General features: G+C 44.7%; 3 protein-coding genes across 5 annotated transcripts; all 3 read left to right on the top strand.

Moving 5' to 3' along the window:
* Positions 1 to 309: 309 nt before the first annotated feature.
* On the top strand, positions 310 to 10000 carry xdh (xanthine dehydrogenase). Of its 2 annotated transcripts, none has more exons than XM_057027948.1 (35): positions 310 to 437; positions 995 to 1052; positions 1677 to 1773; positions 1979 to 2087; positions 2597 to 2723; positions 2812 to 2873; positions 2991 to 3083; positions 3161 to 3241; positions 3517 to 3661; positions 3743 to 3835; positions 4128 to 4279; positions 4371 to 4464; positions 4530 to 4639; positions 4816 to 5000; positions 5072 to 5234; positions 5323 to 5412; positions 5576 to 5745; positions 5826 to 5952; positions 6039 to 6158; positions 6271 to 6367; positions 6438 to 6562; positions 6638 to 6771; positions 6842 to 6929; positions 7061 to 7147; positions 7236 to 7427; positions 7504 to 7649; positions 7745 to 7826; positions 7905 to 8000; positions 8088 to 8291; positions 8394 to 8446; positions 8520 to 8634; positions 8850 to 8915; positions 9001 to 9189; positions 9372 to 9539; positions 9641 to 10000. In XM_057027948.1, exons 1-35 carry the CDS (start codon positions 330 to 332, stop codon positions 9689 to 9691), a joined length of 4077 nt encoding a protein of 1358 aa, XP_056883928.1. In that variant the 5' UTR covers positions 310 to 329; the 3' UTR covers positions 9692 to 10000. The 2 variants fall into 2 exon arrangements, with proteins under 2 accessions (XP_056883928.1, XP_056883929.1); XM_057027949.1 differs by having other exon boundaries at positions 9372 to 9584.
* Positions 10001 to 10416: 416 nt separating this feature from the next.
* Positions 10417 to 13290, top strand: LOC130523031 (tetraspanin-7-like). Its single transcript, XM_057027973.1, has 8 exons — positions 10417 to 10870; positions 11355 to 11543; positions 11616 to 11690; positions 11778 to 11873; positions 12184 to 12339; positions 12476 to 12559; positions 12779 to 12850; positions 12950 to 13290. The coding sequence occupies exons 1-7, from the start codon at positions 10790 to 10792 to the stop codon at positions 12845 to 12847; spliced, it is 750 nt and encodes a 249-aa protein (XP_056883953.1). The 5' UTR covers positions 10417 to 10789; the 3' UTR covers positions 12848 to 12850; positions 12950 to 13290.
* A 224-nt stretch (positions 13291 to 13514) lies between these two features.
* LOC130523036 (mid1-interacting protein 1-B-like) lies at positions 13515 to 16052 on the top strand. Of its 2 annotated transcripts, none has more exons than XM_057027980.1 (2): positions 13515 to 13663; positions 14422 to 16052. In XM_057027980.1, the coding sequence occupies exon 2, from the start codon at positions 14720 to 14722 to the stop codon at positions 15161 to 15163; it is 444 nt and encodes a 147-aa protein (XP_056883960.1). In that variant the 5' UTR covers positions 13515 to 13663; positions 14422 to 14719; the 3' UTR covers positions 15164 to 16052. The 2 variants fall into 2 exon arrangements, with proteins under 2 accessions (XP_056883960.1, XP_056883961.1); XM_057027981.1 differs by lacking the exon at positions 13515 to 13663 and adding an exon at positions 13690 to 13803.
* Positions 16053 to 17917: the final 1865 nt, after the last annotated feature.

The raw sequence follows: 17917 nt of genomic DNA, 5'->3' as shown, positions 1-17917 counted from the left end.
GAATATGGATCAAAGTATATCTATTAACAGTAATCTGATTACTGCCTTTGGTGAAACAAAGGTGGTCTGAGGGTGCAGATTTGGTGGGTGGGGCTCAGTTCATGTTCTTGTTTTTATATAGTTTATATTTCATGTACAAATGACCTTCAATTTATGTTGTCATTTATGTCATTAATTGTGGATCAAAGTATTTAAGAATACTTTAATCCGCTGATTTTGTGATGCTTTGCCGCTCTGATGGGAACATTCCTTAAGATCCAGCAGCTGGTCCCGCCCCTGCGCGGAGGCTCCAGCCTGTCAGCTACAGGACTCAGCATTAATGTGTGAGGATGCACGGAGGGCGCACCACACGCAGCAGGATGGCCGACAGTCCACCGACCCGCGGCAGCTCTGGGTCAGGGTCCGACCCGCTCATCTTCTTTGTTAACGGGAAGAAGGTAAAAATTATTCTACAGTAAAATAAAGGCAGTGTTTCTAATTGTTTTTTTGATGATATGATCTTAATCTCATGATTCAAGTGCTGATTAAATTTTACACACAGTTTTGTTTGTGATTAAATTCAGTTTGAGAATTAAAAAAAGAAAAATGTGTACAGTTGGCCAGCAGCAGATCTTTGCCCACTCATTTAAAAATCAATAATCCAAACGTCATATATGAAGATAATAACTGAATTGTAACTATTCCACGCTTTCAACTCATGTGAGAGTTGTGAAGACAACACTTGTGTTCTAAAACCTTCTGCTACTGTGTCAATATTTGTCCATAGTTGTTACTCGGTACTCATCTTCAGTGTGTAGTCATCAATAAACTGTCAGTAATGATTATCTACAGTACAAATATGTAACATATGGAAAAAAAAAAGCAAGCTTGACTTTTCTCAGATTTAAAATGATCCAACCTAGTTAATGGTTTACTTCTGCAGTTTATTCCCCACCTGAAGCAGAACAGCCACAAAAACCTTCAGGTTTTCTTTATTTTAACCTTTTTGTTGCAGATTATTGAGAAAAATGTGGATCCTGAGATGACCTTGCTGACATACCTGAGGAGAAAATGTGAGCTCACCTGCATTTTTTAAATGCCAATAATAAAGCAATTCAGATTTTTTTCTAAAATGAATTCAAAGCAAAGATGAAGAGAAAAGTAGCCAACTGTAGGCCCTTATCTGAATATTTTACCTCCTCTTTATCTCCGAAGTTCTTGGGAAAGTGACTGGACCACCTATAGAACAACAGTCTGACATGTTTTAGAGCTCATCACAGCACAGGAGCAGCACTTGCTAAATTCCCAGTCATCTCCTCAGAGCTTCAGAGAAAGGACGGGTTCCTGTACTGGTTCTCATGCTCTGACACATCAGACTGGAGGATGTCACGTGGGAATAAACTGGTTGAGGTCAGATTTATCAGATGGGTCCCAGTTTGGTCATGTTGTTGGTCGCGCCTCCTCCTGCAGTCGGTTATTTAGGGAGTTCCACAACTTCGGACTTGCCTTAATTATCTTAATTTTTTCTGTTTTAGACCAAATGGAGGTGATTATGTTTCGGTCCTCAACTCCTCAGGAGCAGATTAGCTGACCACATGATGTCAGGTGTATTGTCTGTTAATAGTTATTGTGTGATGTGTGTGTGTGTGTGTGTGTGTGTGTTGTGTGTGTGTGTGTGTGTGTGTGTGTGTGTTCAGTGGGATTAACAGGAACCAAGTTAGGCTGTGCTGAAGGTGGATGTGGAGCCTGCACTGTCATGCTGTCCAGATACCTTCCACCAACCCAACAGCTACTGTATCCTTCGACAAAGCATGGCCCAATACGTGTGCGTGTGTGTGTGTGTTTGAGAGAGAGAAAATATGTGTGTGTGCCCTGATGAGCCGTCACACGTCATGTGTTGTCATCTGACCTCTCGTTCCTGTCAAGACTGGAAACTGATTTCACGTCTGACACATGAACGTGCTGTGATCAGCTTCATGGTCTTTAACTCCGGTTCCAGTCACTATGCCGTTAACGCCTGCCTCGCACCAGTCTGTTCGCTGCACATGGTTGCCGTGACAACCGTGGAGGGAATCGGCAGTGTGGCCAAAAAACTCCACCCAGTACAGGTAACCGTAGTTTAGTAAAGGCAATGGGGGGCGGTTGGGACAGGTTTCTAGTTCTTGTCAAAACTAGCTGGTGCTGAATCTTGCACTCTGCACTGTTAATGGATATTGAAACAGGGCTGCCCCTCACTGTACAGTAGGTAAAACACTCACTGTGTGTACTGCAGCCCGTTTACATGTTGAGCGATTAGTGCACTATTGTGTGATTGATGTTTACTGCTGGACACGATGGGCATCATTAAGTGCAAGGCAAAGTTATCGACATGTGTAATCTAGCACCAAGCATGACATCACCATAAATACCAAAACTTATTTTCACTTTGGTGATTTCTATGAAGTGATATAGCTATCTTGATCATTTTGGTTTGGGACATCCCTATATCAGATCTATTATATATCTAATATGGATGATAACATCAGCAGGAATGTGTCTCCACGTTCTGGTCAGCTGCTTCTTGGTGTATTATTCTGTTTACATGGTGCCACTGATGACAGTGACAAATGTGTTTCAGGAGCGAATTGCGAAGGCTCACGGCTCCCAATGTGGTTTCTGTACTCCGGGGATCGTCATGTCCATGTATGCGCTGCTGAGGAACAACCCCACTCCCCAAATGGCCGAGGTGGAGGAGGCCTTCCACGGTACTCCCAGACAGTGGCATCTGCTAATCAGTGTCGGCAACGACACATTACAACAAAAGCAATGTTGTGTTTTTATTTTCCGTTTCAGGAAATCTGTGTCGTTGCACCGGCTACAGACCCATCCTGGAGGGGTTCAAGACTTTCACTGTGGTCAGTCATTAGCCACAAAAACTGACCAGTTTGATGCTGAACTGGCAGTTTTGTGTCTGAAATGTTGAAAAGTGAAGACAAACCTCACATGCAAATAACACCATTTTTATCCTCCAGGAGGGCGGATGCTGTGGAGGCCGGGGCCAGGGCAACGGCTGCTGTCTGGCTAATGGGAACGGAGACGAGAAGAGCCCGGACAGTCTCACTGATGTACATCAACTTTTTCACCACCTGTTTTCATACACGTCTCATCGGTTTTACCATGATTTGTTGATTATGATTTTCAGGAAGTCACATCTTTATTCAGCGCAGATGACTTTGCACCAATTGACCCCACGCAGGAAGTCATTTTCCCTCCAGAACTAATGGTAAACAACAAATTCCACTGAGCATCGAGACATCACCAAGGTCCAGTCCTAAAATGTTAAAGTCTTTTGATTTAAAACTGTCGTGTAAACGAAGAAATCATCGGCATATAATATCATCAAAGCAGCACATCCGGACGACTGATCTGATCTTCCATGGATGATTTTGTTTCATGCCACACGAGTCACACTAAAGTAGATTCCACATGACTGCAAAAGCCAATTCCACAGAAGCATTTGACCTTTGTGGGGGTCTTAAATCTCCTTTCTCCCTTTAGTCTCTGACAAAGAACAAAAAGCCAGGTTCTCTGTGTTTTCGTGGTGAGCGGACCATGTGGCTGCAGCCCAACACTTTAGACGAATTTCTTCAGCTGAAATGGGAGCATCCGAACGCCCGAGTGGTGGTGGGAAACACCGAAGTGGGTCAGTCTTTCTTTCACATGTATGCAGATCAAGATTCTACCAATCACTTTGGTGTTGTCTTACTGATTTGTCTACTTTCAGGTATTGAAATAAAGTTTAAAAACATGGTGTACCCAGTTATTTTAGCACCAAACAACATTCCTGAACTCAACATGGTGACACAAACTGAGGACGGTAAGTGTCGCTAACGCTGCAACAACTCAAATAGCTTTTGTGCTGTCATGGTAACACCGAGGATCGGAAACCGGTAGCAAATTGGTAGACATGATCCCTGCTTTTATTTTTATTTTTATTGAAAAGAAACACTGACGAGCTGGTGTTGCGTGCGTCCTAAGATCAAAGAACTGTTTTGTTCCTTAGTGCTCCCTTTGTTGCTCAAGCAGCTGTCGCTACGTCGCTGTGTGCAAACTCTCACAAATACACAGCTGAGAATCAACATCAGGAGCTATTATTTCTCTGGGTTTAGGTGTTGTGTTTGGCGCGGCGTGCACTCTGAGCCACATGGGAGCAGTGCTTAAAGACAAGGTGGAGACGCTTCCTCCTCATCAAACTGAAGTCTTCCTCGCTGTCCTGGAACAATTGCGCTGGTTTGCCGGGCTGCAGATACGCAATGTAGCAGTGAGTTCATTTACATACTGAAACAGAGGTGTGTGTGAGTGTGTGTGGTGCAACCAGAATGTTCTGGATTTTTATTTTTGTGTGTCATCAGGCTGTTGGTGGAAACATCATGACAGCCAGCCCCATCTCAGATCTCAACCCTGTTTTCATGGCAGCAGGCTGCAAACTTACACTGATGGATAAGGGTAATACTGTACACACTCACACATTGACACGCGCACACACCCTCTCTAAATTTTCTATGTGTCAGACGGTGCTCGGGTGGTTAAGATGGATGAAGGATTCTTCACCGGTTACAGGAAGACAATTGTAAAACCGCAGGAAGTCCTGCTGTCCATTGAGATCCCCTACAGCAAAAAGGTAAATGACCACGATTATTACAGAATTTAGTGTAATTTAGTGACCTTGTGCCAGGATACAGTCACTGTTTTATCATTTATTGGCCTGATTACAGAAGGCAGAAATCTGAGACAGACCCAGGATCCAGCTGGGTGCATTTCTGCCTTGACTGGGTGTAAACATTTCTCTTTTCTCAGACTCAGTTCTTCTCAGCCTTCAAACAATCACCTCGCAGGGAAGATGACATCAGCACCGTCACAGCTGCCATGACTGTTACCTTTACTCCTGGTACCAACATCGTTGAGGACCTGAAGCTTAGCTACGGCGGGATGGCGGCAACCACTGTGATGGCTGTGCAGACAGTAAACAAGCTGGTGGGAAGGTAAAGGAGCTCATTCCACAGTGGTTGCAAAGAAAGATGAAGCAATTGAACAATGTCCCAATATTGTCCAGGTGTTGGGGAGAAGAGCTTTTACAGGAGGCATGTTCCTCGTTGGCTGAGGAGATGGTCCTGGACCCATCCGCGCCGGGAGGCATGGTGACCTACCGGCGAACCCTGACCCTGAGCCTGTTCTACAAGTTCTACCTGACAGTGCTGCAGAAGCTCAGAGAACAGGTTTGCAAATGATGACCAACACAATCAACACTTTATCAGGACTGTTTTATGAGAGAGGGAATGTTATTGGCTTTTTTTTATGGGTCAGGGCGTGAATGTGGAGGAAGTGCCATCAGACTGTCTGAGCGCCACAGAAGTTTACCACCCAGAGACACCCTCCAATGTGCAGTTCTACCAGGTTCTAAACACACACGAACACACACACACATGCACGCACACACAGAAGTGTATTAGTATCATTACTGCTTCTTACAAATATTACACTCCTGTAAATAATATGATACTTAAAGCCAGATTATCAAACAGGCTCGATAAGTGTGCTAATGTCTCTTGTTCTCTAGGCAGTTCCCGAGGGGCAGAACGTGGATGACATGGTGGGCCGTCCCATGATGCACCTCTCCGCTCTGAAGCAGGCGACAGGCGAGGCGGTTTACTGCGATGATGTGCCCTTGTATGAGAACGAGCTCTACGCGGCTCTCATCACGAGCAGCAAAGCACACGCAAACATTCTGTAAGAGATACACCTGAGACACACCCCCAACAATCGCACAATAACACATGGCTATTGCAGCCAACATATGTTTGTGACAGCTCAGTAGATACGGCTGCAGCAGAGAAGATGCCCGGCGTGGTCTGCTGCGTGTTTGTCGATGACATCCCCGGCAGTAACGCCACAGGACCCATTCGGCATGATGCGACTGTCTTCGCGGATCGCCAGGTGCATGTTTACTTCCCTTCCTCTGTGAAATCAGATGAGTTTGTTCACTCCTCATTAGGGATGGTGACATCTCCTTCCGTCTGCAGGTAACGTGTGTGGGTCATATCATCGGTGTGGTGGTGGCGGACACGCAGCTACACGCTCAAAGAGCTGCCAAAGCCGTTAGCATCCAGTATGAGGAGCTCCCACCCATCATCACTATCCAGGTGAGTCACCTGTGTATTGGCCTGGCACAAAAATGTGTGAATGTGGAAAGAAAAAAGTTTCTTGGAAGTCACATGACCAAGTTCGGAAATGTTTACTGTCGTATTTACACAGGAGGCCATCGCTGCCGAGAGCTTTTACCAGCCAATAAGAAGCATCCAAAATGGAGACCTGGAAGTGGGATTTAAGCAAGCAGACCACATAATAGAAGGTTTGTCAATTTCTGTGTGTAGTTTCCTCCAGATTTTAACATATTGTTTATCTTGGTTTGTTATTGACAGGTGAAATCCACATTGGGGGTCAGGAACATTTCTACTTGGAGTCCAATGTCACGCTGGCTGTGCCCCGAGGAGAGGACGGCGAGATGGAGCTCTTTGTTTCCACCCAGAATGCTCATGAAACGCAGGTAAAATCACTTCCAAAACGCAGCCATCAGCATATTGAAACTTGGGTAATTGACGGTAACGTGTCTCTGTTTCAGTGCCTGGTGGCGAAGGTCTTGGGTGTCCCAAACAACAGGGTGGTTGTCCGGGTCAAGAGGATGGGTGGCGGCTTTGGAGGGAAGGAGAGCCGGACCACTGTACTGTCCACTGTTGTCGCCGTGGCAGCAGACAAGTATATCCGACACTCAATTGTCTCCTTTTAGAGTCTCCTCAGAGTTCTAGAGTTTCCTTGCTTGTGCCAGGTTGAAGAGGCCTGTGAGGTGCATGCTGGACAGAGACGAGGACATGCTGATCACTGGAGGGAGACACCCCTTCTATGGAAAATACAAAGTAGGAGCTTTCCCCCTGCTGGATGAGCACAAGTAGTGCTGACACAAGCTGAAGTGGAGATGACAGAAGTTCAGCGTAATCTCCCACTATTGACTCAACATGTTCTATGTTCTGATTTATTTCCACCCCAGGTGGGTTTTCTCAGCAGCGGGAAGGTCGTGGCTCTGGATGTGACGTACTACTCTAACGCTGGAAACTCCCTGGACCTCTCCCTGTCGGTCAGCATCATTCTTACATCTCTGGATCGTGCGCTCACATTGTTTGCAGAAGGTGTCCTGATGCTATTTCCTGCCTACCTGTGGTCAGATCATGGAACGCGCTCTGTTCCACATGGAAAACGCTTACTATTTGCCGAATGTGCGTGGCCGCGGTTTCCTGTGCTACACCCACCTGCCATCCAACACGGCCTTTAGGGGATTTGGGGGACCACAAGCCATGATGGTGGCCGAGAACTGGATAACGGATATAGCTCACACGCTGGGAAAACCAGCCGAGGAGGTAGGAAGTCTGACCAGGAAGTGACCAAACTCCCCAGTGTTTGTGGGCTATGGCTGACCATGCTGAGGTTCTGTAGATACGTCAACTGAACCTGTACAGGAAAGGAGATACGACACCGTACAACCAGATCCTGGATCAAGTGACTTTGGACCGGTGCTGGGATGAGTGCCTCTTTCGCTCTAAATACGAGGAACGCCGAGCTGCCATCGACATCTACAACAGGTAAAAAGGAACAGAAGAAAACAGTGAAGGGTGAAGTTTACATTTACAATTTGAGAAAGGAGAGAAGGTGCATGAGAATGAATTTCTGCTGTCAGGCAGAACCGCTGGACCAAACGAGGCCTCGCCATCGTCCCAACAAAGTTTGGCATCGCCTTCTCCGCCCTCTTCCTCAACCAGGTCTGAACAAAGCGTTCTGCCAAGCATAAATGCGTCCAGTCTTGTGGTTCTTACTTCAGGTCTCTCTTTGTTCTACAGGCTGGAGCTCTGGTTCACATCTACACGGATGGTTCGGTTCTTCTGACCCACGGTGGGGCAGAAATGGGACAAGGCCTCCACACTAAAATGGTTCAGGTGCCACCAACTCACCACCAAAAGCCCAGACCCTGACCCCAGGGGGCCTCCCATGTGGAACTGAACTTAATGTGTTTGTTTCTCCAGGTTGCCAGTCGGGTTCTTGACATTCCCTGTTCAAAGATTCACATTTCTGAGACAAGTACCAACACAGTCCCCAACACCAGTGCCACCTCCGCCTCTGCCTCCTCTGACCTGAACGGCGCCGCGGTCCAAAACGCATGTGAGATCCTCATGAAGCGTTTAGGACCATACAAGAGTAAGAACCCCGAAGGATCCTGGGAAAACTGGGTGAGCGTCACATGGATGACATAAAAGTTATCTTTGTGGGAGAAGAAATGAGCCCCAAAAACATGTAATTCTGATGTATTTATTGACTGGTTCGTTCCTCAGGTGAAAGCAGCCTACTTCGACAGAGTAAACCTGAGCGCAAACGGGTTTTACAAGTGAGTGATATTCTGATGCTGATAATAAAGTCCACATCAGAGTTTAACGGCTCGGCCTGTTATTTTTTTTCAGGACTCCTGATCTCGGTTACTATTTTGATTCAAACTCAGGCCGAGCATTTAACTACTTCTGCTACGGAGTGGCCTGTTCAGAGGTGGAGATCGACTGTCTGACTGGAGCTCACAAGGTGTGTAGAGGTTATTTTATTTACCAATGTTAGTTTAGATGTTAGTATTAATGTTGTTTAGTGGGTTCTTAATGCCATTTAGCACTGTTAGTTACTAAATATTAACATAAATTTGACATCTTTGTTATATTTTTCTATTCTGATGACACCATCCTATAAAGATAACTGCAGGATGTCTAGAGTGTTTTATAATAAAAATTATATTTGTGTTCTAGAATCTGAGTACCACCATAGTGATGGATGTGGGTCATAGCATCAACCCAGCCATTGACATCGGACAGGTAAGTGAGTCAGTCAGTGAGGAAATCAGTCGCCTTATGAGCCTGTGAATCTGGCGCCTCCATCAGGTCTTGTCCTTGTCTGCAGGTGGAGGGAGGATTCATGCAGGGTCTGGGTCTCTTCACCCTGGAAGAGCTTCATTACTCTCCTCAGGGTGTCCTACTCACTCGTGGTCCTGGTTCATACAAGATTCCAGCCTTTGGCGACATTCCCACCAATCTGACGGTCTCGCTGCTGCGGGACGCTCCAAATGACAAGGCCATTTTCTCTTCAAAGGTATCATTGCTGTAAATATTTCAGATGTTCTTCATAGCCGCGACATGCTAGCATAGGATAGGATAGGAATTTGTTTATCAGGGACAATGCACAAAAACATTAATCTTCTGGGACAAAAAAATAAGTCTTGTGCCAGGTTATACCCATGTGTAGCTATATGTATATAACATATATCTCCTCAGGCGGTGGGCGAGCCGCCTCTCTTCCTAGCAGCGTCCATCTTCTACGCCATTAAAGATGCCATCACTGCTGTCAGGAAGGAATCTGGTCTGAAAGGTCCCTTCCGCCTGGACAGTCCTGCTTCTGCTGAGAGGATCCGCAATGTCTGTGTCGACAATTTCACCAAACTGGTAGGAAACGAAGCCCTGGATCTGGATCTGCTTGCTCGATAAACTGTGACCTCATTAGACATCACAACATTCTGTTTAAAAAAGTTTTTCTTCTGTTTCAGTGTCCTCCAGCAGAACCGGGCAGCTTCACCCCCTGGTCTGTCAGAGTCTAGAACATCATCGTGGGGAGGAACAAAAACTCTTTTAATGTTCTGTGAAAATGTTGAAACTACAAAACCAGTTGAAGCCACCATCTGGCCCCCTAAATGTGGACCATGGTTCCATCAGCTGTAACTCAGATTGTAACAATTGGCGGTTCAAGCTTAATATGTAGTAAATGTGAGAAAACCTACATGAAGGTACTAGAAATTCTGCAATTTTCAAATGAGCTTCACATGAATATCACTGACAAATGGAATATTGACCATTACAAAGTGCTCTAATATTCTGTTGTAATATTGAAATAAACTTTTAGCCACACAGTGCTGGACTTTCTATTAAAATTACTAAATATTACCTGAGCAGTGCATTTTAACCCTAACATGAACACATTTACAACAACAACAAAGCAAGCTGGCTATTAATGTTAGCACACCAGTTACACAGATATTTGCTAATTAGCATGATCAAACTAAATTAAAATTAATGGCAATATAATTCAGATATTGAGCATATGTTGAGAGTTACTGCTATACTTTTCCCTTTTTTTCTCGTTAATTTAGCCACTGCAGTATAATGAAATAAATATAATACTACTACTACGGCCCTAAATATTGCAGCGATGTAGCATGAGTCAGCTTCAGGGGCAATGGCTGATGGGTAAGTGGGTGGTTAGCAGTGAGGTGTGATAGCGGGCCGGGCTGTCCGCTGACCACCTGTGTGTTAATTGTGTGGTCATGGTGTGAAGTATGTGTCACATGTTTCCTCCATCTGGCCTCAGATTGAAACTGCATTTGCCCACGCTGGAAAGCTGAATTTTAGCTTTGCTCTTTTCTTTCTGTCCGGAGATCAAAGCTGAATTTGATCTGCTGGCAAGTCTTTTTTTTTTCATCTTTCATCATTTCTTCAAACCTGTTTTTAATCTTCTGTTTGGACTACTGTTCATTACTGGTGGGATTTTTATCTGTTTTGCAGTTCAGACGTTGCTTCATTTAATGCTAACGGAGTTTTAGACTGGGGGGCAGAAAGATCGGGATATAAAAGAGGGCGAGAGACTTCGGAAATCCACAGAGAGGGGGAGAGAGAGAGAAAGAGATAGGTTCAGTTGGATTATGGCTCCCAGGAGGATGGAATCCAAACCAGTGATCCTTTGCCTGAAAACAGTGCTGCTGCTCTACTCTTTTGTCTTTTGGGTGAGAAACGCACATTATTATCTAGATTTATGTACTTTGAAAAAACTATCTTCATTTAAACTGAATTTGTGACAGTTTCAGTTGATCAACACATTTAAAGATCTTCCAATTTGGATTTTCTGCATCTTCTGCTCACATTTCTGTCATATTTGATGATAAAAGAATGTTTCATTAACTCAATAATCTGACAAAGATCTCAAATGGCCTCTAAAGACAAAAGAGAACAAACCCGACAATTATTCGAATGGATAATTATCGGGACCTATTTCTTATGTCGTACATGCTGAGGTCAGAGGTGAAGTGGAAGTTTTGATAATTGTCTGATCTCTGAGGAATGAGAAGGAGGAGGCTGAAACTGTGACATACAGGTGATAATGACGATCTATAAATATGACCGTAAGCCTGAAATATGACGGGAACTTGATCAACGGGGGCGTGCGGCGCCACTGACTGCAGCCTGACCTGAAGCCCCTCCCCCTCTCAGGTGACAGGTGTGGTCTTGTTGTCGGTGGGTTTATGGTGGAAGTTTATGTTGGGCCCCTACATGCTGTTGATTTCCAACAGCCCCTCCAACGGCCCATATGTCCTCATCGGTACCGGCGTGGCCATCGTTCTGTTTGGACTCTTTGGGTGTTTCGCCACCTGCAAAGGTCGACCCTGGATGTTGAAACTGGTGCGTTTCCATGATTTCAGCAACAGGTGCGCTCGAGGAGGTGACTGATATCCGACTCTTTATTCTCTGCAGTACGCCGTGTTTCTGGCTCTGGTCTTCATGACGGAACTCATCGCCGGAATCTCTGGGTTCATTTTTCGTCACGAGGTGACGCAGAAAAAAACAGCAAAAAGAAATACACAGCACTGTCGCCTTGACAACACGCTGCATTCATGCCCGTCGGTGTGTGTTCAGATTAAAGGGACCTTCCTCATGACGTACAATGAGGCGGTGATGAGCTACGACGGACTTGATGACAGGAGTCTGGCTGTGGACGGCATCCAGCGCAGAGTTCGTGTCGGCCCCTTCCTTAGTTTAAAACAGATGATTTGATTGATTTTGATTAAAACCCCTGGATTACGTTGGAGTTTGTGATTTAACTACTTAACCTAACTACTTTACTGAACTTTCATTTATTGAATTTCTGTCTCGCAGTTAATATGTGGCATTCCTCAGGGTTCTATTCTTGGCCCATTATATTTTAATCAGGACATTTACATCATAAGCAACCTCGAGGATTTTAGATTTTCCTGATCTTTCAGGATTATTTAGGGTTAAACTGGCCTTTGCAGCCTGCTCAGTGTTGGTGTTTGTGTCGTAGTTACGCTGCTGTGGGGTTCAGAACTACACCAGCTGGTTCAACAGTGTGCATTTTCCAGCCAGTGGGATTCCTGCTAGCTGCTGCATTAGCCTCTCCGACTGCAGCTTCGCTGACCTGAAGAACTCAACTCTGGCAGCTCGTAAAGTCCACAAACAGGTCACACATTATGACTCACTGTAACTGTTATGTTCGAATTTTAAACTCAGCATAGCTTCTGTGATTGGATGTTCACTTTGGTCATTATTACAACTGTGATGATTTCAACATATGAGTGGGTTCTTAATGCCTGCAGGGCTGCTATGAGCTGGTGACGTCCTTCATCGAGAGGAACATGGGAATTGTTGCCGGAATTACTTTTGGTATCGCTTTCTCTCAGGTACAAAACATTCTAAATGCTTTATTTCAGTCAGAAAAATTCCTCCTCCGTGATTCAGTTCAGGAACTGTTTTATTTGTGAGGGATAAACCAGGAGGACAGAAACAAGTATGCTTGGTAAAAACAGATTTTATTGCAGGAAAAGTGATCTAAAAACATCAGATTTCACTGAATTCAGTTTTAGTTCCTCTTCTCTTTAAACATGAGTGTCACATTTCAGCTGATAGGAATGTCACTGGCCTGCTGTTTGTCTCGCTTGATCCACGCCAACCAGTATGAAATGGTTTGACAGGTAAAACACACAAACACACACACACACACACACACACACACACACACACACACACACACACACACTTATTTGTTTTCATCGTTCATTTTTCTTTTTCAGGAAAACAAGAAAGCTTCATCTCACTGCGACAACCTGGAACGATTCAGCATTTTACTCCTGAACATTTTTTAAAATCCTTCAGCGCCCTCTGACCTCTCTTTGTTTTTTTGTTTATTTTTTTGTGAAAACATTTTAAAAAACAAAAGTTTTCATACATCGTAACTAAAATGTAATGAGGACAAACAACCGAGAGAGGGCGACATTTCATAAAGCAGAGAAAAGATTGCTGTCATCGCCTGTCGGAAATTTGTCGACACACAACTTTTGCTCTGTGTAAACTGTCGTATTTTGATTTATAATTAGAACAAATACAATAAATGACATTTAAACAGTATTGAAAAGTCAAGACTCTCAGAAATCAAATGATAATAAACATTACATGAAAGTTTCTTAGTAGTTGCTCAGGAAATACATCAAAGTGTACCAGAAGTGAAACTAAAACCCACATATTTTTTTCAGATTTGATTAATTTGCTGTTTTCTCCTCCCACTGAGGGAGGAAATGCGTCCTGGGAGATGTGGGCGGGGTTAAGAATGTCATGAGGTCATTCCGGCCAGTGATTGGCTGGCTCGGACTGTTTGACAGTCTCCGCCCCGCCCCTAAGCCAACATCCTTCTGCTTCGTGTTCCTGGTACCGTCAAATCTGCAGCCGAGCCGAGGTTCTCCGAACACTTTAACGGGCTGAAGCAGCTCCTCCACCCCGGCGGACAGACGGTGAGGTCCCTGACCGTCTCGGTTGGGATGAGCGGGTAGCGCAGCTCATGGTACCCGCAGCTGGCTCAGCGACAGCGGGAACAATAACCGTTTGGTCTCGGCTGCGCTTTCTTTGCGTTTTAGTTTAATTCCTTCAGATTGTAAGTTAACGATCGCCGTTTAAACTTCACAGATGTCCCGATTTCTCAAGCTACTTTCGGTCTCAACGTCGTATAGAAGCAGCGTTGTAATTTCCCTCTGTTTTAGCTTTTGTTGGGTCAACGATAAACGGGAGAACGGGGTTTTATCCCGGCTACAATCCACGGTTTGTTAAGTTCTGCTCTCAAACGTGCTGTTTTATGACTGTTAATTGTTTCCTTTTTGGAGAAAATCGGAGCGCAAGAGTCCAAACGTGCGTCGCATCCTCCTCGTGAAACAGCCCGGCTGTTAGCTTAAAAGCTAATAGTAAGTGCGAGCTTCCACAAATTCAGACATTTTATTGCAACCAATGTGAAACTGTTGTTGCAATAAAGGACCTGAGATCGCATGGATGCAGTCTCCGTACTCCCAGCAGCCTCAGTGCTTGCGCTCGTTGTTTTAAGGTGGATTTTAGCCTGCTGGTGCTAGCTGGAAACACCTCAAAACACTTCCTGATTGTTGTTTTTCTGGCTTTGCTGTGTGAGGATGCAGCTCATGAGTCAAAGTCAGTGTTTTTTGGTCCTGTTGGAGCTATGAGCATGACGGCAAGATGTCTCTTTTCCTGCACGTTGTGATTTTAGGTGCTATCCGAGCTCAGGAGGTGGAGAACCAGGCTGATGACCTGCAGCAGGAGCCGCCCTCCCTCCTCAGACCCAGAGAGAAGCCTTCAGGTTAAAACTACAGACGTTTTCATCAGAGATCTCTCGCCCTGATTGCATTAGTTTAACCTGGACCGCCACCTGGAGCTCAGAACCCTGTTAATGCCTGAGCGAGGACATGGCTGTGGTCACATAATAATCCTCTCAAGACTATTACGGAGCTAAGTTTGGCTTCAGCTGTGACAGACGTAACGAAATACTTTGCAGCTCATCGCACGCCATGATGCAAATATCTGAATCCTACAATCAGAAGAAGTCCCTCTTCAACGCCATGAACCGCTTCATTTTCGCTGTCAACAACATGGACCAGACCGTGATGGTGCCCAGCATGCTCAGGGATGTCCCATTGGAAGACACGCAGGATGTCAAGAGCGCTAACGGCAACAACACGGCGTATTTTCACCCGGATGGGGACATGTACAGCTCGTATGTTTTGCTCAAGTCCATCCGCAACGACATTGAGTGGGGCGTCCTGCAGGCTGAGGAGCGACGGAAGGAGAACGGGGGGGACACCAAGGCGTCCAGGCCAGAGGCAGAGGACGATGATCTGGAGAAGCAGCTTCACTTCCACCTGAACGGACTCCACGCGGTTCTGTCCAAACTCACGAGAAAGGCCAACACACTGACGACCCGCTACAAAGAAGAGATCGGCTGCAGGAACTGACGAATACTTTCGCTCATATCAGAAAAAGCTCTGTCTCAGTTTGTCCGTTCAGTTTTAAGCCATGTCCAAGGTTTGGTTGATTGATTTATAGATGGTTTTTCACCCTGAACAGCCGAAACTTAATCAGACAGTTTGTGGAATTATTCAATTTCATGCAAAACATTTATTTCACCAAATGTAAAAAGTTGGAATAAATCAGCTGTGCGTTGATCATTTAGGATTTGATGATACATTGATTGTTGATAGATGAACTAGAGGTGGACCCTGAGGGACGCCGGATCATCAGTCCTTTATAGGCACAATAAACTGAACGTATCTCATCCCGTGGCAGGTTTTCCAAATGCAAGAAGTTGTTGTCCGATACGAGAACAGCTGGAGTAAAGCTTCCAAATAATTTTTACAAGTTTGTCAGACCTGATAGAAAATAAACAAAACCAAAAAAAAAATACAATTTATATAATAAGCTAAAGAGGTAAAAGGAAAATTGTGATGCTGAGGATGTTTGATTTTCTTTGTCCTGTTTTCTGCTGTTCATTTCTGAACGTGTTCAAATGAGACTTTTGGGGGGGAAAAAGGGTTTTTTTTTTTTTTTTTAAAGGGTGAACCCTCCAACCTGCGTGCAAATATAAATATATCGATGAAACCTTGAGGTAAAAATCCAGCAGCATGATAAGAATTTCCCACGCGGGTCCAAACGTACAGAACCAACACGTTTGCTCCTGGCAGTTTGGGTGCTGATGCTTTTAACCCTCAGGGGGAAACAATCTTTCAAATAAAACTTTTCTCTCGGTTCAAATGTCAAAACCAGTGTGGTGGGTTTGGAAAATGTAAACTGCCTCGTTTTGTAAAGTTCACTGTTATGAGTAAAAAAAAAAAAAATGAACCTAAACATCTTTGTGCACGTCATCATTGAATATTTCCTGTGTAGAATGAGGGATGAAGCTTCTCTTTGTTGGTCTGTGACAGTTTCTCACATCACAACTAGAAGAATGACCTCAAGCAGGTTTCCAGAATGTTGAACTCTGCTGAGTCGTCGAGTTCACAACTTGTTTTGGTGCGTTTATCTTTGACACAAAGATGGAGAAACGGCCCCGGGCAAGTTTCTCCACGCGCCGTTTTCTTGTGTGAACAAACGTGTTTGGAGAAGAACAGATAGCAGCCAAGTGGCTTTCATTTAAACCTGTCGAACGTATTGATTCGTCAGGGCCGTCCATCCCATAATACTGACACCGAACACCTGAGCGGATCAAATACTCCCACAATCATTTACAGAAGTATAAAAGTCTGTTGTCTGGTTAAAAATAGAAGGATTTTGTTCTGTGAGCACAAACAAACCCGCTGTTGCTCAACCTAGGTTTACACCAACGTGATGATAAGAACTCCATGGGGACGCTGGCGGTTTCCCCCGGCAACCCCGTTTTCTGTTCAGCAGTTGCTGTGAGGCTGCAGGACCAAACGGGCCACCAGTCCGGGCTGCGGCAAAGCTAATTTAAGACAAGACACTAATCTTAAAACAGCAATGCCTCCTCTTTCTTTTCACTTTCAGCTTTAAAAATAAAATCCAAATTTGGGTTTTCACGCCAGTCGGCGCTGCAACCCTGGGTTTTATCTCCGTGTGTAGGATCCCGGATAAAGTCACTAAAAGTTGGTGTTCAAACATTCTGAAAATGAACCCAAAGATGTAAAAATAAACCTTTTATTGACTTTTCTGATGGCTGGAGCATGCAGATGGGATCGATTTCATGTTATCTGGGTGGGTTCCATCTAGGAAAGTGCTTTTGCTCCATGGAATTCTGACTGGATATTTTGAGTTTCCAGAGATTAAAGATTTTTTGATTGGTTAAACATCCAAAATGTACCAGTGGCTGTTTGTTTTTCTACTTACAGCTGTCTGTTGAAGAACTTAAAGGTCGTTTTTGTGTGTGTGTGTGTGTGTGTGTGTGTGTGTGTGTGTGTGTGTGTGTGTGTGTGTGTGTGTGTGTGTGGCCTGAGCAAGGGGTTTATCAGATACCTGATACTGCATGCACACAGTTGGGCTAAAGCTAACACCATGAGCTGTGTGCATGCTGCAAGCGTGCGCTAACTGCTTCAGGATACATGATCATCATGTTTACGGACAGGCTGCACATCTGATTACTGGTGAAGTCCCAAAGCATCACACGTGTCCCAGCCAGTCAGCCTTGATGGGAATAATATAACCATCAGCTGTAAACAGGAAGTGCCTGTAGCATCAAAAGCATCAGCAGAACTCCGAGCTTGTTGAAAAAGTTCTGATTGGCTCACATTTGCTGTCCTTACTTAAGTTGCTTATGTTCTCAGGAACCTGTTTTCCATCAACAGGCATATATTCTCCAATAAAGCTGATTTAGTTTCACTTCCTTTCAGGTCATGCAATGTTTGTTTCCTCATCTTGCACGTGAGAAGCTGCAGTAGCTGTTCCCTCCTGCAGTCAGATGAGATTGTGGGAACATTTGGCTGCCCTGCTCCAGGGTGCACGATGTGAACTTACATGATGTGCCTTCCTTTAAACTAAATACTAACAAAACAGAGCAAGCTTTTTTTTTTGTTTCCTTCTTTTGACATTTACGAACCCTTGTTGTCTCCAGAGACCAGACTTTTTACAGTGTTCAAAAGGCAGGAAGCTAGCGGGTCAAAGGGGGATGCCATCAATTTGAGACGAAAATCAAATTGTGCTAAAACCATGCAAAATCACACAGAGCACCTAAAAATAATTATTTTGTTCAGTTTTTATGT

This window comes from Takifugu flavidus, chromosome 3 (assembly GCF_003711565.1).
Source record: "Takifugu flavidus isolate HTHZ2018 chromosome 3, ASM371156v2, whole genome shotgun sequence".
Classification (NCBI taxonomy): Eukaryota; Metazoa; Chordata; class Actinopteri; order Tetraodontiformes; family Tetraodontidae; genus Takifugu; species Takifugu flavidus.
This window is presented reverse-complemented; position numbering and strand designations above follow the sequence as displayed.